The following is a 24,167-nucleotide window of genomic DNA, read 5'->3' on the forward strand; positions in this document are numbered from 1 at the left end:
CCAGCTCGGACTGGGCATGGAGTTACCAAACAAGATGAATTCCCAACCTCCTCTGAGGCACACAAAAGAAAAAAAAGGGGAGAAGGAGGGAAGTGGAAGAAGGGAAGAGGAGGGGGGGGGCAACAAATTAAATCCAGCTAAATTGTTTTTCCATAGCCAGTGGGCTTGGCAAAGGACTCTCACACACGCACAAGATGGAAGATAAGTTGTGGAGGAGACAAACCAGAAGCAGAGTTGCTTCAGATGGAAGAGAATGCCCGGAATTTAACCCACTTTCCCCACGTCTGACCCACGCCGCGCCCACTGCCCTGCCCCACAGCTCACAAAAACCGCCCAGCTGCTTTGTGACACAGGTGATTCCAAAGATGGACAAAACTCCCAGTTCCCGCCCTGTTACAGCTATAATCAACTGCAGGCCTCTCAGATGTTTGGGACAGTATATCAATAATCCAACGTCTCTACTTCCTCCGCTATTACTGTAAAGCCTGTCTGGCATTGGGACCACAATGCAGTCATTGCAGAGGAGAGCTGCAGCCCAATTTGAAGCAGCACTACGGCTGGCTAACTAGCTGGAAGACATATTTGGGTCATGTCTTCCCTCTATGAAAGCTCCCAAATCCGAGCTCCTCTCCCTCTCTAGCACAATATGGCGAAACATCAGCTCAGCACCAGTGGATGGGGTGGTTGGCCAAGAATAGCTTGCTGGACTAAAAAAAATTTGGGACAGTATAGACGGTCCAGGTGGTGATGCTGAAAAGAGAAATAAGGACAAGCAACTTGAGGCAGTGGAAAAAAAAACAAGTAACAGTGCAGAGTATCTTTTCTATTTGCATCTTTATAAAAGGCAAACAAAATGTACATTCAGAGCTGTCAGGTGACAGCAGGAGGACATCGTCAGAAACATGAATGGAAGTGTTCCTGGTGTTCACTGTGAAGCACAGCTGTCCCCTCTCCACAGAGACAAAGTACATGTCAAAGAGACAAACTGACTCATGGTCACTACGATGAAGCTACTCCACCCTCGACTTAAATGACAAAAGTGAAGTAAGCAGAAGAGATGAGGGAACCCTTAATGATCCCACAGAGGGGAAATTTAAATTCTGCATTTGACCCATCCTAGTGTTAGGAGCATACTGTATGTACGGCGCCCGGGGAGCAGTATTAATAAGGGTGCCACTTGAACCGGTGACTTTCTGGTTCCCAAGCCAAGTCCCTACGGACTTTGCCGCCACCACCGCCCTACCGAAAATCCATTCCTTCTTTAGTACACAGTCTAAGATGATCTTTCAGCCAGTTTAGACAACTCAGCAGTCCAACTATGAACTATAGAGACCATATTTCCATCCAAATGCCTGGCACAGTTTATGAAAATTGGCACAAAAAAAATGCAGATGAATGGTTATTTCCATCTGCTGTTGTCATGCAATTAGAACGAGTTGGATTAATCGAGATAAGCAGTAGGGGTGGTCAATCTCAAGTCCGAAAAACAATTATATTGCATAGGAAGCAGGAAAATACTACGTTTGTTTTAGGTTAAATCAGATTGGTGTCAAACTAAGGATTTTTCATTCTAGCTGAAGTGGACGTTGCAGTCACAAAATGCATGTACCTCATCGTTTATTGGCTAAATGTGTTTCATTGCACTTTTTTGTGTTTTGTAAAAATCTAAATTGAGAGCACAGGGCATTTGATTTACAAAGATCTGTGCTCTGGAAATGTCAGTTGGACAATAAGACATGCAGTCCATTCATAGAGTTATAACAACCTTGATAGTAGACTTTCCACATGTGTATACCTCAGCTCCCAGCTGTTGCTGATGTTACCCATATCACTGTCCTGATGTCCATCTACCATAAGTTCTGCATTTTCAAGTGACTTTGAGCATCAGGAAAAGAGTTATATAAATAGCATCATTTTGTATTATTATTATTATTATTATACGCCAAGGACTTTTAGAGGAGTTATGCTTCAGGGTCAGTGCCATGTCTCTAAGTAGAGATTAAGTGGGGACAGCGGGCTCAGAATGAGACAGGATGGGAGAATCTGAGAAAAGGACGTACAGAGGCAGAGGCAGATAGAGGTAGAGACATAGAAAGCTAGACAGTAGGAAAATTATAACCAGAGATCACAGAATTCTGCTGCGCCACATAGCATCGTGCTGCTGATGTCCGTCCCTTCCTTGCGAAATCTCCCTCCATTAATCTAAGAAAAACTGGGCCATCTTGAGGTTAGAATTTCCTTCTTTGCTTTACAACCGAGCCAGTCCTTTCTGATGTGAAGAAGAGGAGCCAAGGACACCAGCAAGGGGGACGCTGCTCTGCGGCAGGCCAAGAGAGTCCTGCAGATTTACAGAAGAAGGAGGACAGTCACGTTTAGGTGGAAGAGTCGCTGAGGATTCAAGCCTTCCTGAAGAAATTGGGCTCCCCTTCATGTCCCCGCTTTTAAATCTGCACGAGAGGAAACAGATTCAAATTGATTTTATATGAGCATTTCATTGTTTATCAGAAGGTTTTCACAAATACATAATAACACTGTACAGTTTATTCAGGGAACACTGAAAAGATGATCTCATCATTAAATCGGGGTTATTTTTGCTGTGATCACGCTCATGTATATAATCCTGCTAATTACTGAATAAATCAATAACATGACATAACGTTTTAATTAAAACATGATTTTATTGTGTAAGAATGAATGATATTGCAGAGTCCATACTGTGTTCCTGTTAGTGTTTACGTCCTGTCTGTCTCCTTCTGCTGATTTCTCTGACGCGCTGCTCTCTGTCTTTTAACCTCTTTCCTTTTCTTTTGCCTTGTTTTCTTGCCCTTTTAAAAAAAAATGTACTGGGGAAAGTGTAGCCATCATGAAAGCGTCATGCTCTCAATAAAATTAAGAAGTAGAAGTATTCCGTGGTGTTTTATGATGGAGGAAAACAAATTATTTCTTTTTACAGCTAATGCTGAATTGACAACTTCCTTAGCTGATTGACTGCTCAAGGTCCCTTGTTCAGAGTGTCCTCTGCTATTAAAAAGAACAGACCACTGAATGTCCAAATTGACCAATCAGAATCAATTATTCAACCATAGTAAATGTTTCTTATGTGGTCCTTACTCTCTGAATATATATCTGACAGATCTGTAATAGCTGATATTCAAACCATTAGAAAATCATTGTTTACTGTCAAGCAGCAGAAAGGTTCTTGTAACCTGCTTATATCAACATCAGAACATTGTAGCCATAAAGACAGGAAGCCAGAGAAGATAATGGAACACCGTCACAAATTACTCAACGGAGGAAAGAGCACCCCGCTCATGTTTAAGTCATGCAAAGCAAACCTCGGGAACACCAGTTCTCTCTTTAAAATATGCAGCGTCGGAGCAAAACAAGCAAGCCAGCCCCTCATCAGACATCTCTCTTATAGTCAAACGTTCCCTCTTCTTCCAAAATAGCACACATTTCCAGAAGTGCTGCATGTGCTTTTCTTCACAGAAACCTTAGGCCTTATGTAACGAGGTGCTGAAGTCTCCACGCATTACCCAACATGCACTTGGAGATTATTGGGTATGGGGCCCCTCCTGCAGTAGAGGAGTCTGGGACGGGACGAGAGAGTTCACACCGGGAGAAGAGGGGTGCAGCAGCAGCCTCAGCAGGGACAGCAGAGGGGACACAGAAGGAGCTGACTCACTGCCTCCCTGTCTCCAATCTCTAACAACTCCTCTGTTTTTGCACCAGTAAACAAATACTAAAGGCAAATAGCAGCAACCCAAATCACAGACGTTTTATTCAGGCCAAATTCTTACCGAAAAACCGTTTGAAAACGGTGTTTAGGTTGTGGTAATTCTAACTCCTTTTCATACTGTATTTAAGATCATCATTGTCTTTAGCTTTGATCCCTTCAAACATTTAATGAGTTTCTTAGAAAGACTGTCCTGTTTTCAGCTTTGAAACCATTTTCCATTCAATCCACGTTTTTTTTAAACATTTAATTCAGCTCGTGAATTAGTAGAATTGTCCAACACAAAGCGGTACTTCAGCTTTCAGTTTATCACAAACATTCAAAATCAAGACATCTGGAAATACATGGCTTTCACTGGTTAGGAAGGGGATTCAAAACTGAGAAATAAATGGAGTAAAAAGTACCTCTTAGATGCACCCAAGCAAACAGGTCTGTTTATCACGAGTGTTGCTAAGTGTCATCGTAATTTGAACAATATAAAAGAGAGCGGGCACTAAAGCGGATAGAAAACAGAGATCTGGTGGTCATCGTGTCTCCTCTTAGTGCACATTCAGAGCTGACATATTGTTCCTGACACGTTAAACTAATACGATCAAATGTAGTAGGGTTGCAAATGTCAGGGAATATTAATGGAGGAAACTTTTAATGGGGATTAATAAGACAAAATGGACTCAAATGTAAATATATACCATATACAGATTGGAACAAAAACGTTTACCATATAATAAGCACATTTATTACATGGCATAGTTGGATACTCGATTCTGATTGGTCAATTCAGAACATGTGACACGTTGTTAATCCAGTACCCTGTCAAGGACTATATTGACCATTGCTAAGGAGGATCAAGAAAGAGAAAGGGAAAGAGGTTAAAAGACGGAGCGCTGGCCGTCAGATAAATCACCAGAAGAAGACAGACGGGAAGTGAACACTAGGTCTGGGCTCTGCAGTGTTTAAGGACCGGTTAGTGGATCAGAACCTGTGAACAGACTTGAACAGTTACAGAAAACGTCGTTCAGTGCTGCCGTTAAGTTGTTGTCGTCGCAGTTCCAGCCGTTGGTGATCCGTGGAACAAAGTTTTTTTTTCTTAGCCGAAGAAATGCGATCATTTTTTAGTCAATAAAATAATTTTCATTAATATTTTCAGTCGAGTCGTTAGTTTGTTTAGTATCTGGCCGAGTAATAAGTGGGATAATGTGCAGCGAGGCGGTCATTACATAATTCAATCACTTGTGTATGTGCTACACGGTGAGTTAGCTAGCTAGCAAATTCTAACCGATAACAGCCCTAGTTTAAAATGAAAGATTCATTTATTAAATTAATCTTTGACAACAGCAAAAGATTTGAAATGGTTCAATTAAAACTTCTCAATTAGCCTTAATCAAGCTACATGCCAAAAGGTAACAGCTAGCTAGCACAAACTATTGTTACAGACTTACAGTGTACTTTGCTGATGGTACACCAAAGTATATTTTCATCTCCAGTAACATACTCAATATATAATAGTCTTTTCTTAGAGCATATAGTCGTTTGGCTCACAGTGCAGTGGTGCTGGCAGCAGTGTGTGCTGCAAATGTGATGGGACTACGCACTGTGCATGTAAAGCTGGATTCTTATTTAATGTGATACTCACAGATGATCTGCACATGTGGTTACAGTTCAACTAAATGGTTATATAGGCATACTTTAACCAAAACACGCCACCTAGTTTAAAGAAAAGTCTCCTGGAAGTGTACCGGAGGTGTTCCGCCCCTTAGCCAGCCTAAATGGGAGAGTACCTTTTTCTAACACTCTTTTAACAGTGTAACATATCTTGAAAGCAACTTTAGAGTTCCTTAATAAGGTTTATTTTGTGCTTGTCAGGGTTTCGGCAAAGTTCTGTTTATTTCAGTTCCATTTTATAACATCTGACACTTAGTCGAGCTAATAAAATATATTTTTTTAATTCAATATAAAATCTCCAAATTACAAATCTGAAAGTGAATCCCTGCTCACACATGGAATCTGTAACTTCCTATTTGCTCACATGTTGTTTGTAAAGTGTTTACAAGATGTTGTATTCAAACTGTAATCAAACACTTATATAATGATAATAATGAGGGAATTGGTTTTCATATTTCGCTTTTGACAAGTGCATGAGAACAGATGTGACCATTTTGAATCAGCCTATCCTCATATATTGAATCTTTTTTGATAAAGCTTGTATTATGGGCTGGCTCAGGCTCCCTTGAACTAGCCCCTAGTTAAGCTGTTATAGGCTTGGATTGTCGAGGGACTTTTATCTTTCATCTCTCTTCTGCTATTTCTCTTTCGTTTTATCTGAATGCACTTGTTCTCTTTGACTCTCTCCACTTATGTCCCATAAATGCATTATCACCCAACTCTGCATCTTCAAATATTTAAGTAAGGTCTAGTTGTAAAGAGTCTCCCCGCTCTCATCAGCCCTGCTTCAGATACAGCAGGCAGCAGTTCCCAGCAAATAGGCTCTGATCAACCCAGCACCTGCTCCCAGCCAAGCAGCAGGCGCACACATCCAGTGACTAGCTGGAGAACATAGTGGAGCATTTAACAGCTTAACAACGAGATGTTTCCCTCAGGAGATGGACGGGAACATAAAAGGCTAAAGAAGATCATTGGAAGCTAATGTAGTTCGGTCAAATGGATGTGTTATTGAGAAGTTGATATAATATGTCAATATTTTCCTCAGTTTGATGCAGATTAAATAAATAAAATAAGAAACACAAAAAATATATACATACGTGTTCTTTGTTTATAAGAAAGTATTTTACGTGACAAATGTATTACAGATTGTTTAAAGATGATTGTTTTGGTGGATTTTTGTTATTTGATTTTATACTAATTCAATGGTTTGTCTTAATTATTTTTGACCAAACCAGAGTTGGCGATGGTTGGTGAACAATGGAAAGACTTAACCAAGCTAGTGCGTTTGTTTTTTTGTTACTGTCGAGTCTGAAATAAGTGTGTTTTAAGATGCTCACTGCAGCTTACCACGCACGGGAAGCGCCTCACACACACGCCAAGGCAAAGTGTTTTGAATTTACCTTAAATATGGTCAAATGAATGGTGAATTTAAATACCCACTACAACACAACACGATATTCAAGGACCTGCAGACACCCTGTGTGTGTATGAGCATGTGTGACTGCATGTATTTATATGAGTCTTCCTCACCCTGCTGAACTAAGGCTCCCTCTCTGATGACACATCTCCGTCGGCTCCGCTGCTGGCGTTGGGGTCCTGTCGGGAACGCCCCGCTCCTTTATCCCTGCACTCTGAGGGGCCCTTGGAGCGTGTCTTCTCCTTCCTCTGCTGCTGCTTCTCCTGCTTCGAAAGCTAAGGACACACAGGAAGGCTTGATCTTACAGAACAATTCATGTGGCATTAACATGTACAACCACTTCAATGGAGATGACAACAAATATATCTATAGGATACATGATTAATGAATGGAAATGTTTGTATTCTGCCTTGAAACAGCCCATAACAAAGTGTAGGTACCTCTAGAGAGGAAGAGGAGTTAAAGGAAGTACAAGTGATTGCTCCTGTTTACATTCAACTTGCCTCATCTACTTCATTTTCAGCATTTCCTTCCCCCAGAGAACATGCCTGATCTTTGATGTTGTATGAGCTCTATATGTTCTCGATATCTTTGCAAAATAGTGAGCCTAGAAAAAAAGAACTTTGATCATGGGCAGGGCACTTCGATTTACCAGTGTTACCAAAAATATATCCGCTAATCAACTTTGTTGTTACATTACATTACATGTTACTTATTAGAAGCTTATACCGTGGAAAATCCCCACAGGAGTGGAGGGTCTCGCCCAGCAACAAGACGACGTGCTGACTGCAGTGGGACTGGAAACAGCTCTCTCCTGATCCGAAGATCAGCGCACTATACTATGTTGCAGCTATACTTTCACCGAACTGTATCCCCTTTGGCTTTTACAATTGTTTTAGACCTCATTTCAATTATTAATGAAGGGGCCCTATCACTTCTGGGTTTTTCCTTTCCTGTAGTGTGTTCTATAGGTTTCTTTGCATGTAAATGATCTGCAAAGGAACTCCCACACTCTTTTATATATACCCTTTGGCTGAACTGTCATTGAAATTGTCTTGGGCTCCTGGGGGGGGGGCACACACACCCTGAACATGCTGCATCATGACTTGCAGATCATGACATTTGCAGCATGTTCAGTATTCACCGAGAAGCTCCAACATGCATTTAGAGATATGAAACAGAGAGACACACGTCGGCACACAGACCGACACTCCACATCTGACTTCTCTTTGTTCATGAAACGCTTCTATTCTGTCCTCATTACCAGCTATTCTTGGCCGTCCGATGATCACTTCAATGAGTCTTTTGTTGTGACTGCCTGCGTTCAAAAATAAAGCCTTCCCAGTGCGTCTCCAGTCACTACTCCAATCAAACTCCATCTTTTTTCATTGTGTTCTTCACGCTCCATGAAACAGCACAACAGCGATGATGAAGTAGGTATGCTACCCGCCATCTGTAAATACAGATGCTGAAACTTTAATGGCTGCCCGGGAAATATTTATGAACTAAATGTCATCTTAAAATCCAAAGGATTGCATAACACATTACATTATTCAAAGAGGACAAAGAAAAATCTGTTTTATTCCCATTTGAACCCATTAACATGCTGACTCTGTGGATGATATAACACTGTGAACAAACACGAGTTCCTCTTTATGCCATAACTCAACATTTCAAACTCTAATGTGAAAGCTACAGTCACTTAAAACTGGAATCCCAACTGGATACAAAAAATAGCAAAACATGATTGCACATTGCATCATTCCAGTGTCTGGCTGCAGCCTAGAGTCCAAAACTAAATACACAACAACCTCCATAAAGACCCTTCTGCTGTTGACCCACAGAGAACATCCCAACAGGATGATTTCCATTGCTCTGGATAACACCATTGTTTGCTGGCCGCTTGACCCCGCTATGGACTAAATCCCTGATTCATGGAAAGAAAGGAACAGTGTCTGTTGGCCCATTGCTTCATTTCCCCCCTCGTGCCAAGCTTAGCCTATTGGCTGGCCTTTTATCCCTCATGTTTGGCCTTGGCTCTGGCTCCTCACCACAGCACAACATCCCATACAGACAAGATTAAAATTCTGAGGACTGCTTAATATCCCTCCCTTTGGGAAACACAGCCAAGTACACCAAGGGGAGAGCAGCCAACGCCCGGCCTGTGGCCAGAGCAGAAGGATGCTGGCCACGGTCTTTCGGGACCACAGACCTTAATTATTATTTTTTGGAATACGAGGCTGGGTTATACAAATGGTATTCTAATTAAAGAGGCATCTAGAGGTGAAAACATTTGAAGAGGACATATTTTGCTCAGCTTCAGGTTCATATTTTATATTGTGACTCTCCTGGGTCATGTCTCCATGCTTTAATGTTCAAAAAGCTCTTTATTTTTCTCATACTGCCTGTGCTGCAGCACCTCTTTTCACCCTCTGTCTGAAACCAGAGCCCAGTCTGCTCTGATTGGTTAGCTATTGTGATTGGTGAACCACTTAAGGGTGTGTGTCCACCGAGGCGTTTTTTCCTGGGCCGGCTTTTTTTTTCAATGGTTTTCAATGGGAGCTGGCATTTAAAAAATGCCGGCAGTTGAGGGGTGCTGAGCGCTAAAAAAACGCAGAGGCGCATGCCCACAGGCGTTTTTTTGATGTCGGTGAGCTGAAAAAAACGCCAGGGTGCCGCGCTTCACGAGTTAAAAAATGTTCAACTTTGGGAAAAACGCTACGGTCGTCAATGTCACTTTCTACCCCGCCGTCCAATCACAGTGGAGGAGGGGCGGGACAAGTACCCGTCCTCTCTCTCTAGGTGGTTCGTCATCCAGAGCAAGGGCCAGGGCAAGTACTCTACCCCGTCTCGACATTTCCACGACAAAATCCGCAGTATAATATATATATTATGATATATATCAATATATATTGATATATAGATTTGTCTCTCTCTATCTATTTCTATAGATATATATAGACAGATATAGATAAAGATATAATATACAATAATAGCTAAAGAAAGTAATGGGTGATTCTCTGAAATCGGTGCACTTTGTGTCCCACAGATTTACCTCAAAGATTTTCATATAAAGTAAACCACAAAATGCATTTTAAAACAAGAAATGGAAAGATCCATGTGTCTTTGCATTACAACACACAAACATATTTTTAAAATTATGTTTTGAAAAATGTTATGGGTTGCTGAGGCGTAGAGGTCAGCCAAATGAGCATGTCCCTACTGAGCAAAGTTACTTTTTCATTGAATATAAAACAAATAAAAATAGTCAGTAACCACAAGTTTTTTCTGCTAATATAATCATTTTCCTGTCTACTTTAACCTAAATAAAAGAAATGTGAAAAAAATACATGAATTATTTATAAAATAGCACTATTTAATCACGTCCCCCAGTTTTGTTCAACCCCATAACAGCATACCAATCCCCCCCTTTTTAAAAATAATGGTTCAGTCCAACTTTCTCAGCACCCAGGAAGTGACATCACTCAACATTTCCCTGCTCAAACTGTAAAGAGAGGTAAGTGTGAGCATACTTTTTTACCTATATTTCATTGTTTTAATTGTCAGATTGACATCGTAAAGCTCAACCTTTCATCACTGTTACATGCATAAATGATATTTACTACTGTTTGAGAAAAAGCAAACAATTTTCTTGTAAAAATATATTAATTTCTTGTTTTCCTCATGCCATATGGTGCTCCATACCCTAGCTAATGTGGACTTATGGCCACTTTAAGCTAAAATCTTCAACCCTGTAACATTCAACCCTGTAACAAAAAACACTGTTACGGGGTTGAATCATTGTTACAGGGTTGAAGGTCAGCCAGCCCCTTTTCTCTAAATGTTATTTCATGTTCATTATTTTCATATCAGATGGCTAAATCAAATGCAGAGGCAAAGAGAGTACAGGGCGAGAAGAAATTCAGATTCACAGAGAAGGGAAGAATACCTCAGGAAAGAGCATGAGCGATGGAAAAGAGATACAGAAGCAGGGAAAAAGAAATCAATCAATGACCTGAGTAAGAGAGCTCAAAGATGTAAGCGGAAGGAGTGGCGGAAGGCTAAAGAAAGACAGAAAAGGAAAGCTGATATTGAAAACAGTGGACCTACCTCACTAACCCCTCCACATACTCCTGACAGTGAGATTCAAGATGCTGTGCAAGCCAGACCAGGGTCCTCACGGTGAGGGAAATATGTGGTTAGAAATAGTGCTTGGTTTTAATTATGATAGCTTGTTTAAAAACACTGCTATACACTGCTTTATACATGACTAATCTGATTATTCTAGTAGCTCATAAGAAATGCACATTTGTAGGAAGGGAGCCATGGTTTACTGTTTTTAGTAGTGAATTCAGACACACACACACACACACACACACACACACACACACACACACACAAAGCCATGGGGGTCAATTATTGCACCCTAGTGTCCTAGTGTATATGGAATTGCTATGTCACTACTAATGTAACTACTAATCTGTAAAACTAACGATCCCCTTTCCATGTATTGTATGTTTTCATCTTAGTCATTCAGCAGGCAAGAAAGCATCCAGAAAAGCAAGAGAAAAACTGCGCAAAGAAATAGAAGAACTAAAAAGGAAACTAAAACATCATAAGAAGCAGAAAGAAAAATACAAGAAAAGACTCCAGCGAGCAACCAAGAATAAAGACTCTCCCAGGTCCAAAGTCCGTCAGTTGCTGAAGAATTGTACTGTGAACAGCAATGTGAGGAAAACTTTACTGCACCATGAAGCCCTCATTCGTGACATTAGGAGGAAGTACAAGAATGCCAGAAATGAAAAAGGAAAAAAAACTGTTGCTGAGGTTGTTGTTGGGAAGATAGTCAAGAAATACAGGCTGCAGAGGTGGTCTGAGAAAGCACTAGGCTTTTCAAAGAAACGCAGGACCTTGTGTGAGAATGAAGACCTGAGTAATAACTCCACTAGACGCTGCTTACAACAGGTACACTGATAAATCCCTGGTGAGCAAGGTGAAGACATTCTTCACTAGAGATGATGTGAGTCGGATGACGACGGGGAAAAAACAAACAATAACAAAGAAGAAAATTAAAATGTAAAAACGATTCCTTGTAGACACGATGAAAAACCTTCACAGGAAGTTTCTGGCAGAAAACAACACCACTCACATATCCTACGCCTCATTTTGCCGGCTGCGACCCTTTTGGGTTGTCCACCCCTCCCTTTCAGACCGCGACACATGCCAGTGCAGGTTACATGAAAACCTGGGCTTTCTGGCTGACAAGCTTTGTCAACTTAAGCTTATTGGAACATCACATTTAGAGAGCCTCACAGAACTTGTCTGCTGTGACATTAGCAGCAAGGCCTGCATGTATGGAGAATGTGAAGATTGCAAGAAGAGAATCGTTCCCCTCTCAAGCTCATATAATGGTGCACAGAAGGTGACCTATATGCAGTGGGCCACAGAAGACAAAGCAAAAACAAATGATGTAGAGAGCTCGGTCACAAAAATAACAGTAAAAAAAAACATTGAGAGCAGTCAAGAGGAGCTTGCAGAGAGATTCCACACACACCTCACCAAGTTTAAGAGGCATATCTTCAACATCAGGCAACAGTATGCCTATTACCGTGGACTGCGCAGCTGCATGGCCAATGATGAATGCCTTATCCACATTGAGTTCTCTGAGAACTTTTCTTGTAAGTACAGCACTGAAATTCAGTCAGTACACTTTGGATCATCCCACCAACAGGCCACACTTCACACAGGGGTCATCTATGTTGGTTGAACCCAAGAACCAACCTGCTTTACCTCCATCTCACCATCCAAGCACAAGAGTCCAGCTGCTACATGGGAACATCTGAAACCTGCACTGGACTATGTGCAGACCACAAACCCAGAGGTGTCTGTTGTGCACTTTTTTAGTGATGGGCCCTGTACGCAGTACAAGCAAAAAGGAAACTTTTTCTCTTCAGTACAGAGCTTGAAAAGAGAGGACTGAGAGGGACCTCTTGGTGTTGGTGCTGCCTTAAAGAGATCAGCAGACAACCTCATCAGCCATGGCCGGGACATCAACAATGCTTATGAGCTCTTCAAGGCCCTCTCTGAGACGGACACTTCGATCAAATTGTTTTTTATCAAGGATGAAGCTGTTGAGCAGGCACTGCAAAGGATGCCGTCTACCATTCCACCAGTTCCAGGAACCATGCACATCCATCAGGTCATCACTCTTGCTCGAGGGGAGATAACATCGCGAGATGTCAGCTGCATGTGCTCCACCTATGGAAAGCTTGTATGTGAATGCTGGAATACAAAGCATTTCAGCTTTGTCAGGAAAGTCCCAGCTACCGTGTCACCAGCTACTGTGTCACAAGGGCAGAAAGAAATCAATTGGGATAACCCAGAGGTAATAGGGAAGTGGTGTCTGCTCACTTATGATAAAACATTGTATCCAGGAAGAATCCTTGCCACAAATGAAATCGACGTTCAAGTCAAATGCATGCACCATGCTGGAATAACCAAGAACAGGTTATTTTGGCCTCTACAAGAGGATGTACTATGGTATCCATTTGATGATATGCTTGAGCTCATCCCGCCTCCTCAGCCTGTGACAGGACGTGATTCACGTCACGTGCAAATTCAGAATGAGATCTGGGACAGACTGTCTAACTAATGGATGAAAGAACCATAAAAGCAGGAACAACAGATCAGATAAGAAAAGAGACCATCCACATTCACTCATCAAACTTATTAGTTCAGTGTTTAGTGAACGCTCAATTTTCCGATTTTAGAAGAGACAGCAATGTACTTTTTTACTGCTGATACTACAGATGAAATAACGCCGGCGCTGGGCGCTTTCAGAATAACGCCAGCGTTTAAACGCCTTGGTGGACACACGGCCTAAGAGACGTGTTGGAAATGTCCAGCCCCTCAGCATATAATGTTCAATGTGTACACCAGCAAATACAGGCGCGAGTGTTACATGGTGATGTCATTATTATACGGAAATAAACAAAGGAGTCCAATGGAGGCGTTGCAGGCGGGGGGTGGAGTGTTTCCCCCATTATAAACACATGTTTATAATACCTACATAAATCACCACATTTAGGTTTTTTAAAGCTTATATGCAATTGCCAAAAGTAAAAAGGGAGGCTGTGGCGCAGTGGGGTAGGGCGCTGATCTTTGGATCAGGGGAGAGCATGTTCCAGTTCTATGTCGCTGTGTCCCTGGGCAAGACACTTCACCAAACATTGCTCCTGTGGGGACTGTCCACAGTATTGAATGTTTGTATGTAAATAGCTAGCGTTGGGCTTTTAACAAACTACATCACAGTTGCATGGCTGCCGTCTCCATCGCTAAGCTAAAGGCGGCTTAGGTTCAGCTTGATGACGTTATTTAGGTTACAACTGATGTATCTTCTGTCCTAGAATAAACATGAAGATCCATATCTTAGTCCAGGCATCTTACCAAAAACACATTTAGAAAATGTTTTTATTTCAAGACCAGGAACCCAGCAGAGGTAAAATGCTAATTAATTTCTGGGTTTTATGGCTGCACCACTGTATCGATATCTGTTACGCTTGTATCAGCTAAAATAGCCAGCAGCATCAAGCAGAGATTGGCAGTTGACTACAGAGGTACAGAGCTTACTCATTTCCGGGTTTTGGGACTCATTCCTGCACCAATATATTGGGGTTAATCTCCTGTTTAATTGATCCTTTTGACATTTATTTTGACTTGGCAGTTTCTGTTACACAGAGATGGTATATGTTATTAGTTCTAACTCAAACGGAAAATGTCTTCTGTGATAAAGATCTATTGCTCTCCTTACCTTGAATAATAAAGAGGGCTCTGATGCAAGGAAACATATCAAGATTCAGCTTAGCATCATTTATTCAGACAGCAAAATGACATGTAGAGATGAAAGGGAAGGAACATTCAAATATGAAGAAGTTTATCTCCACCCTGGGGCTCACTGTCAGTGTGTCTGTTGAGTCTAAAAGCTCTGGGAGTTTGGGTGAAAATGTTGTGGAACATTCTGCTATTATGTTTATAATGGTGATGTATTCCTGTGAACTTGTTGTCTTGTTGTTCTGTTCATGTATCTTGGTGTCGGCCTCGTGTTCACTAGAGGACCATAATGTGAAGGGCTTTATTGTCTTTATCATTTTTCAGATTTGAGAAGTTATGGCAGAAGCGACCAAGCCAACTTTTATTGATCTGTTGCAGGCTGTTCAATTAGATGTATGGATTTTGAACAAGCAACAAATACTGGAAATAACATTTTCCAGGCATAGCAAAAGGTTTGCTTAATGTTAGCTTTTCTTTTCTTTCCTCTGCAATCCTTTGACCGCAATTACTCATGATCTTTGCTCTGTCTCGAGGTGTGCATGAAACAACGACGCAAATGTGAGAGCGACACAGCGGAGTGAAACCAATATGCAGACAGTAAGTGAAGAAAACAACTCAACACAACTTTCTTTTCCTTCCCAAAAAAGACATGTCTTTCATGTTTGTATCCAAAAAATATTCACACTCTTGGTATTTCCCCCTTCAAAAACCATACTATGATATTACATATTTGAATGTTACCTGTATATATGTTTTTTTATAAACTGTGAAAAAAAAAGCTATTTTAAAAGAGGTCAGTTTTGGTGGAAAATAAAAGAGAATTTCACAATCTTTGCAGGTTGAACATTTCAAATCATTAATATCATAAAAAAGAAACTGCTCAAAGTGTAACATGAGAAGCAAGTGGTACTGCACACAAAGTAAACATCGCCACCCAGTGGTACCATATGAGATCTAAAATGAACTACTAAAAGTGGATTGACACACCATGCATGAGTTAGTAAATGAGAGTCATCTGAAGATCATTTTCTTATTTTGACCCGAGTCGCACATTTTGAAGGATGTGTCTTTTGGTTTGTAACCCCACAGGCTTTCAAATTTTCTTTGTAATTATTCGTATTCATTAGTATTGACCTTATCATTTAAGGTTTTTTAATCTGATTTTGATTATTTTTTACTTTTTTTTCTCATTAATCTGTATGTGTAGATGTATACATCATGCATTTCTTTATTTAACTTTGCACAGATAATGTATATAGTATCCTATGTCTTAATTTCGTTAGTAGTTGGTAGTAGGGTGTACGGTTCACAAACATTTCGGTTGTGTCCATACCTCGATTTTTAGGTCACGGTTCGGTACGTTTTCGGTACAGCAGAAAAAATGATCACAAAACATAAAATATTTTTTGGGGTTTTTAATTATTATTAAACTGTGAATATTCTCTCAAATAAATACTAAACATAATAAAATAAACATTAAGGTGCAGCATTTCGAAAATGAACTGTACTGTACTTCACATAAGCAGCTTGACATTAGGACTTGTGGTCAGCTTGTACATTCATTGTATTTTCATGTTTTTTTCAGAAAGATTCACTTGTCCACATTGCTTGCAGAAAGGTCAGATATCTGTTGTGACTGGAATTGTGTTTCCTGGCCTCTCCAACTTCCATTCTGACACTACCTGCTTCAGTATCTCTGCCAGATGTATGCTTGTGTGATGTTCGTAAATGGGGAGAGTTTGCAGGACGTGGCTTTGCATGTTCCAGTGGCAGTCGGGTGTAATGTAGTGCGCGGTTACTGTTAAATAACTCTCGGTGGCCCTAGATGTCCACCCATCGGTCGTTACAGGGATAGAAGATGCTTTGGATAGGTCGTGGACAACTGTCGTTTGTACTTTATTGTAAAGTGCTGGTATCACTTCTTGGCTGAAGTGCGGACGAGAGGGATCCTCGTAACGAGGCTCAACCACTCTCAAGGTGTTTAAACCCTGTATTCTATTCCCTATATTGCAGCCCATTTTAAGATACAGACCCTCCGTATCCATCTCATGCAGCTCGCTAATCCAGTAATGAGTGACCCGACAGACAACAGAGAATAAAGGTATTCATAACTAGCTCATTTTGTTGGAGAGGTAGATAAAATAGCTACATGTGTATGGTCTATCTTGAAGTGTGTGTTTTGCTCGCCTCACCGGTCCGTACCGCGGCGGAGCTGCAGGTGATCGGGCGGAGCTGCGCGTCAGATTATTCTTCACTCGCGTTCATGTCCATATCGATCAGCGCTAGCTCGTTATAGCTAATGGTATGACTGCCTGCTCATCAAAGGACACCTAAACAATAAGCGTTGCTTGGGAACGGGGTGTAGCGCCAAATTACAGCGGCGCTGAGTAGCAGAGTGAGTTCACAGGTGCTTGTCATCTTCCCTTCACACGCTTCAAAAATGTATATGTCGTGTGAATTTGGCAATAAAAGTGTCATATTCTGAAAGCCAAGACTTTGTTTATTTAAAATCAGACAAAACACCTGAACCCTAGTTTTTTTCTCAAATCCAGGTCTATCTGAGCTGTTGCGACTTCCAACTGATTTCGATAGAGCGGGTCACATATTCGTTCAGTACACTTCGGTACACACGTCTACCGGACCGAAGGGCCCATGCCGAATATTTTCGGTATGAATACGTATACCGTTACACCTCTAGTTGGTAGGTCTTTTGCTTGTATAGCAACTTATTCTATATACTTCTATTAGTTATTCGATAGAAATACCCCAAAGCTCACGGTTGATTTGTATATATTTACTGTTTATGTTTATTTATACTTTATTATATTTTTAGTTCTTGTGCAATACCTAGTTTAAAAGCTGCTGTGACATACAAGTCTATGTATACACCAGGTTTATAGTTACACAATTGTTTAAGTATGGATTAAAAATGACTTTTTCTTTTACATATATAACGTTAGAAACTCAATAAACATGTTGCTGAAAAGAAAAACATGTTCTTATCAATCTACTTCATGCTCACTAACCTGTTTGAGGTCTGAGGGGCCAGTGGGGGACATCAGCTCTATGGTAACAGGTCCGTCGTTTTGAATGTGGACCTGCATGGAAGCCCCAAACTTCCCATCTGGAACACAGAAAGAAACACAGAGACATTTCACTAGCCTGAAAGAAGGAGACGTACATGAACGGAAGGAGAGTCAAATGATGCAACAAATGCCCTCTTTTACTGAAGAAAAAGCCTGGCTAAACAAAGACAAATGATTCCCAACTTTATGGTAACTGTTATCTCTGAAGAGGGTTTCAGGTTATGTTGAGCCAGATAAAACAAACAAACCCTAGCTCTGTGGATCTTGCTTTGTAGTATACTCCTCTAGCAATTAAAAGTAAAACCACTGAAGTTTCGTTGACTATCTTCAGGGCCAGAGGGAGTTTCCAACACATTGAACGTGATAGGCCAAGGAGCACGACCCTTCACAACAGAGCCAACCAGACAAGGCTCTGGTTTCAAACAGAGGGTGAAAAAAGGTGCTGCAGCACAGGCAGTATGAGAGAAATGAAGAGCTTTTTGAACATTAAAGCATGGAGACATGTCCCAGTAGACGCGCAAAATACAAATATGAACCTGAAAATGAGCAGAATATGTCCTCTTTAAACATAACAAGTGACACCATATCCTAATATTTAAAGGCCGGAGAGGAGTTTGTTTTGCGTTGGCAGTAAATGTTACATAAGGATGTAGGATACCGTAGAGCCTTGGAGATGTTGGGGACAAAAGCGGCTGTAGGAGGACAGGAAGTTCAACCTCTTCTCTACTACTGGGTCCGTGAGATTAATGACACCATCTGTACCACAAAGCCGTGGGCCGAAAAGTGCTGCATCATCAGATTTTCTCTCTGGAGGTGGGGACTAATTAGGAAGCCTTATGCCTCCCTTGCTAGGACGAGGTGTTCTCCACGCCTGCTCCCCGGAGGGCTAACCCAATTCACCGCCACCGTCACAAGAGAGGCGTCACAGCACCAATAATCCACAGAAAAAAAGCTGGGAATAGAGGCAATTAAACATGAGGTCGACAGGGCACGGACCCAAAGGGGTAAGTGAGTGGTGATAAGGGTGACCCCTCGAGACTTTTATTTTTAATAAGCTCAAAACAAGCATCTGAATTTCTCTTTAGTGAGTTTGTCCTCCAACTTCCTGAAAATCGTCCTCTCGTTCTGAACCCTGACACTTTTCACAGCAACCGCATCAATTCTTACTTTTTCCAACTCCTAAACACTTCTGTATTTAATAAGCTTTTACATTTTTCTTATGCAATTTAACGTCCTATTTTTTACAAGCACCATATGAATTCCAACTTTTTGACATTTTTATTTCACAAAATCTATCATAATGTCATGAAAAAATCAGCTTCTCAAAATCTGACCAATGGTTGACATCAAATGTCCCAAAAAACTGCGACAACAGGAAAAAAATATTCAACTGATATCTGTTGACCCTCAACCTCTGCGCTGTTAACAAAAATTCTTGCAGTTATAGCTCTGATTTTACAAAATCCATCATAAAGTTATACAACGAACAACTTCTAGTTACTAAATATCTAACCAAATGTGAGGAAATACTGCGACAGTGGGAAAATTGTTCAACTGGTTGCTGGTGACTCAACATGTTTGTTTTGAAGAACCTTGAAGACAAATGGCTGTATCATGTTTTCCTTCAACTTCCTAAATGTTGTTGTACGTCAATCTTCTTTGTCTCAATTACATTTTTCTTCCTTTTTTTGGAAGAAACGAAAATGACGTGCGGTATTGGACATAGAGTAATTAAACCCTAACTCACAAAACTATAAGGAAAAACTGCAGATCTATTGATCATAAAATAGTCGACAAAAATAAGTTTATAAATGACATAAAAAGATTAGAACCTCTTAACATAGCTATCTTGTTTTTTTTATTTATCGCCATTTTTCAATTAATTAAAACAATTATTAATCAAAATGGGTTGACACCCATTATAGGGCTATAATATACTAAATCCCTCATAGTGTCATAAAATAAAATAAAATAACGGGGGAATTATGTAACGTTTCCACAAAATCTTTAAAAGAAAAAAAATAACCTAAAGAGTATATATATATATATATATATATATATATATATACTCTTTAGGTTATTTTTTTGTATATATATATATATGGCTGAGTCATCACTTCAATCACCCTTAATGAGCTCGGGCTTGTAGCTGCTCCTCATGTTCTCCAGGATGCTGTTGTAGAAGGTCTGGGCCAGCTCTGCAGGCATGGCTGAGTGGAAGTCTGGCTTGTTGCCCTTCAGGATACACTGCAGTGTGAACTGACTCACACACAGCACCTCAAAGTCCCGGTCCATGACGCTTTTGCTCCACGCTCGCCCGTTCTCGTCTTCAAACAGCCGCAGGTTCAGGATCTTGCGTACTCTGAAAACATACCAGAATACAAGTGAGAAACCAACTTGTACGGCATACTTAACATCTCTCTGATCTATCTGAGAACTCCTTTGAAAGGCTCACATAAGACTTTTGCATGTTTTATCCTATTAATCCTGAATATATTACAACGTTTTTGAGTGACTACAGGCATGCGTTGGTTGCTTAACATGCCAAGAATTGAAAATCAACTTGGAATTTGACTTAGAGGTTATCTATCTCAAAGAATCATTTTTTAAATCTATCTTATATTTTTAAGTTTTAGTTCCTTAAAGAGGACACATATTTAGTGTCTCTCCTGGGACATGTCTCCATGCTTTAATGTTCAAAAAGCTCTTAATCTTTCTCATACTGCCTGTTCTGCAGCACCTCTTTTCACCCTCTGTCTGAAACCAGACTCCAGTCTGCTCTGATTGGTTAGTTAGACGACACTGTTGTGACTGGAAAACAAAGAGATATCCGGCCCCTTAGCTTATCACGTACAATGTTATTGGAGCGCTAGCCAATAGAAGCGTGAGTGATACATAGTGAGATCATTATTATTATTAGTTATGGAAGAAAACAAAGTAGTCTAATTGAGGCGTTTCAGGCAGACGGGAGTGTGTGGGAGAGAAATTCCCTATGGAGGAAACCTTGCAGCACATTAACATGCACAAAACCTATGTAACACACTACAAGCATAATAGGGCCTCTTTAAGTCTGTAGAAATATTCTTAAGATATCTGTAGGCCAGAATCTCTGAAGCTCTACAACACATAGTAATTGTAATGGGATTTGAATATTGCACTTGTTTATTTTTAGAAATAAATTCTGTTAATGGTGCAGCCGTATTACTCACATATCTATATTTGTGCTCAGACGAAAGGCAAAGGGCTACAATCTTTCTTTACTTTAAAGTTGATATACCACAATACTGTAATTCAGTGCACTAGTTTCTGTTCTGGTGAAAGTGTTTAAAACAGGATTTCCAATCCGGTTCTGTTTGTAGTTTAAGCCCCCCCTAAAAAAACACTCACAAGTAGTCAGCATCCTTCTGGGTGTCCTCCACTGAGATCCCCAGCAGCACACACAGTCCTCGGCCTATTGAACTGACCTCCTCCTCCCCCACTGTAGGAACACAAAAGTTAATGACGGAGAGATGATACTGTGATCTTTCAGTGACATGCAGACAATTGTGTTAACGTTAATTACAACCAAGATTTTTAACAACAATTTCCAACAAAACAATACTAACAGAAACTTGGTACAAGCCAGGAAATCTGAAATTAATTCATGTCCTTTCAGAGTTCAAATAAATTGTCCATCTTTTAAAATATTAAATGTTTTTTAAATTTGAATATCTTAAATGATACTTTTGAGATATGCTTTATTACATTTTTAAATGTTGTATGTATGTTGGAATGCTTTCTCTGCAGATGTGTTTAGGTCCATTGGGGGCATTTCTTGGTCAAATGTAACTTGTTTTTTTGTTGACAAATTCTCAACAAAACTAGCTGACTTCCCTAGGCAAGCTCTTTTAGAATGTGTATCATTATTTCAATCCTAAAAGATCATTTGTATGGGATAATAGGATTTTTATACAAATAAAAGTGCCTGCTTGTTTGACAATGGAATTTTGCTAGCTGATAATGTGATAATCAAAAATTGTGTTTTTTTGTCATATTCGGATAAATTTACATCCAATGAACATGCTATTGTTTTTGATGCAGTTCACTCAGGTTATCTTTACTTATCCAAAAACTCTTATCTCGCTGAATTAAACATTATTTACTGACCATTATTTATTTAACCATGTAGTAAGAGACACACTTATTACAATATTTGGACTGTGTTTCATTTCTGCTTCAAATTGTATTTATTATGTCGTTGTGCTATAATAGGAGACTTAGGGTTAAAACAAATACTGTATTAATATAAAGTCAAATAGATGTCCTTTAAGATTTAATTTGGGATTGACTATACTAAAGATGCATTGGAAGAGTTAAAAGCTAAATATAGATTATACCTTTTGTCATTTGGAAAGACGAACAATAATGCATCTGTTCTTTCAATCGTAACATGTATGTTGGACAGGAATGCACAACTTTATAAATAGGTATTTGGGTATTAATGTATAGATTGATGTATTTGATGTGACAAGCAGCCATGAGTGACAGGTGACAGACTGAAGGACCCCTGGCTGTCTCTGGAGCCTCATTCATTTTAGCTGGAGATGCTAACGCTATCCTAGCTAGGTTAGCTAACATGCATGGACAGCAACGAAAACACATGAAAGCTAACAGGCTCGGTTAAGAGGTATTATAAAAGGTGTCAAAACATGCCACCTTCTCTAGTGTTAAAACAGCAGCTTACCTGTCACGCTGGCCCTGGTGACCCTTTGGATGATAGCTTTCATTGTTGTGGGGGTTGGTGGGGCACACGCTCTCTAAACTTCCGAAGATTTACTGCGCGGACCGGACGTTGTCGTCCTCCAGCGGCCGAGACAGTCCTCCTCCTGGCGCTCTGCAGGGGTTCGGAGTGCTACTGTATGTTAGATGAAAGTAACCACGTTTATTTTTACACAATTACTGTACAATTCTGATGAACTTCTAGCATATTTGGGTTAATTAATTGTATGCTTTCTTCCTTATACTTTAACTCCACAAGATTTCAGTGGGAGATATTTTAATTGTATTAATGTTCCCGGTTATCTAAAAGCAGAGGTGTGAAGTAACTAAGTACATTTACTCAAGTACTGTACTTAAGTCCAATTTTGAGATACTGTAAGTATTTCCATTTTATGCTACTTTTTACTTCTACTCCACTACAACTCAGAGGTAAATGGTGTACTTTTACTCCACTACATTTATTTGATACCTTTAGTTACTTTACAGATCAGGATTAATGATGTGAAATAATCCTTAAATCAGACGTAATTCCATCTGGAATAAATTCAAGCCATTCAAACTAGCTGCACCTTTACCAGCTCTGAGAACACTTTAATGATCAATAATTATAAAACATATCAGAGATATTATTCTGAAATGGACCAATCAAACAATGACTACTTTTACTGTCGCTACTTTAAGTACATTTAGATGAGAGTACTTTCTACTTTCACTGTCGCTACTTTAAGTACATTTAGATGAGAATACTTTTGTGCTTTTATCTGAGTCACATTTTAATTGCAGGACTTTTACTGTAACAGAGTATTCCTACACTCTGCTACTCAAGAAGATCTGAGTACTTCTTCCACCTCTGTCCAAAAGTGATATTTAATTTGAACCTTTGAGCATATGCTAAATTCAATCTTAAATGTAACCAACAGGCAGTATATAAACTAGCTTGAACGTGTTCCACCTCCTGGGGGTACAACATACAAATGATTCTACATGGTAAAACATTAATACAGTGGTATGCAAAAGTTTGGGCACCCCTCTGAGATTTCATGACAATTTGCTTTTCCTTTATAATAGAAGATCACAGCAACAACATTTGTTTTCCTACAAAGATGTAGACGTTTTAGTGTTTTCCAGACCAAAATTCTTAGGGTAGCATTACATAGTTTTATTATAATAAAATAAAATGCAAAAAATGGGATGTGCAAAAGTTTGGGCACCCTTATAAATAGCATTCATTTCAACACCTGTACGGATTTATAGCTGACAGGTTGCTGCACAAAATTGCTTTGATTAGCTCATTAGACCTTCAATTACAAAGACAGGTGGAACCAATCATGAAAAAGGCTATTTAACATAGGTAATAGCTGGCTGTGCCTGGCCTAGGTTCTTTCTTAGGGAGTGGCAAGATGGGGACCTCAAAACAACTCTCCACTGACCTGAAAGCTAAGATAATCCAACATTATAAATTAGGAGAAGGGTACAAAAAATTATCTGACAGGTTTAAACTGTCTGTCTCCACAGTCAGAAACGTAGTTGTGAAATGGAAGGCCACAGGAACAGTCCGTGTGAAGGAAAGATGTGGTAGGCCGACAAAAATAGGGGAAAGGCACAGGCGAAGGATGGTGAAAATGGTCACAGAGAAGCCACAGACCACCTCCAGAGAACTACAACAACATCTGGCTGC

The 24,167-nt window shown here is 40.1% G+C and overlaps 1 protein-coding gene across 1 annotated transcript; it reads right to left on the reverse strand.

Moving 5' to 3' along the window:
* Nucleotides 1-815: 815 nt before the first annotated feature.
* dtd1 (D-aminoacyl-tRNA deacylase 1) lies at nucleotides 816-22,691 on the reverse strand. The gene is made up of 6 exons (XM_063884805.1): nucleotides 22,455-22,691; nucleotides 21,119-21,209; nucleotides 19,858-20,093; nucleotides 17,672-17,769; nucleotides 6,929-7,090; nucleotides 816-2,447 (listed from the first exon to the last, which is right to left on the reverse strand). The coding sequence occupies exons 1-5, from the start codon at nucleotides 22,495-22,497 to the stop codon at nucleotides 6,938-6,940; spliced, it is 621 nt and encodes a 206-aa protein (XP_063740875.1). The 5' UTR covers nucleotides 22,498-22,691; the 3' UTR covers nucleotides 816-2,447; nucleotides 6,929-6,937.
* Between the last annotated feature and the right edge of the window lie 1,476 nt (nucleotides 22,692-24,167).

The sequence above is a fragment of the Eleginops maclovinus genome, chromosome 5, assembly GCF_036324505.1.
Source record: "Eleginops maclovinus isolate JMC-PN-2008 ecotype Puerto Natales chromosome 5, JC_Emac_rtc_rv5, whole genome shotgun sequence".
Classification (NCBI taxonomy): Eukaryota; Metazoa; Chordata; class Actinopteri; order Perciformes; family Eleginopidae; genus Eleginops; species Eleginops maclovinus.

What these genes read in the sequence shown, in the direction of transcription:
- dtd1 (XM_063884805.1), bottom strand. Translation starts at nt 22,497, where the DNA reads ATGAAAGCTATCATCCAAAGGGTCACCAGGGCCAGCGTGACAG. An exon ending in CAAGCCCGAGCTCATTAAGG is followed by an intron (nt 17,770 to 19,857) that starts GTGATTGAAGTG and finishes TCTGTGTTCCAG; the next exon opens with ATGGGAAGTTTGGGGCTTCC. An exon ending in GCCCCTCAGACCTCAAACAG is followed by an intron (nt 7,091 to 17,671) that starts GTTAGTGAGCAT and finishes GTGTGTCCTTAG; the next exon opens with CTTTCGAAGCAGGAGAAGCA.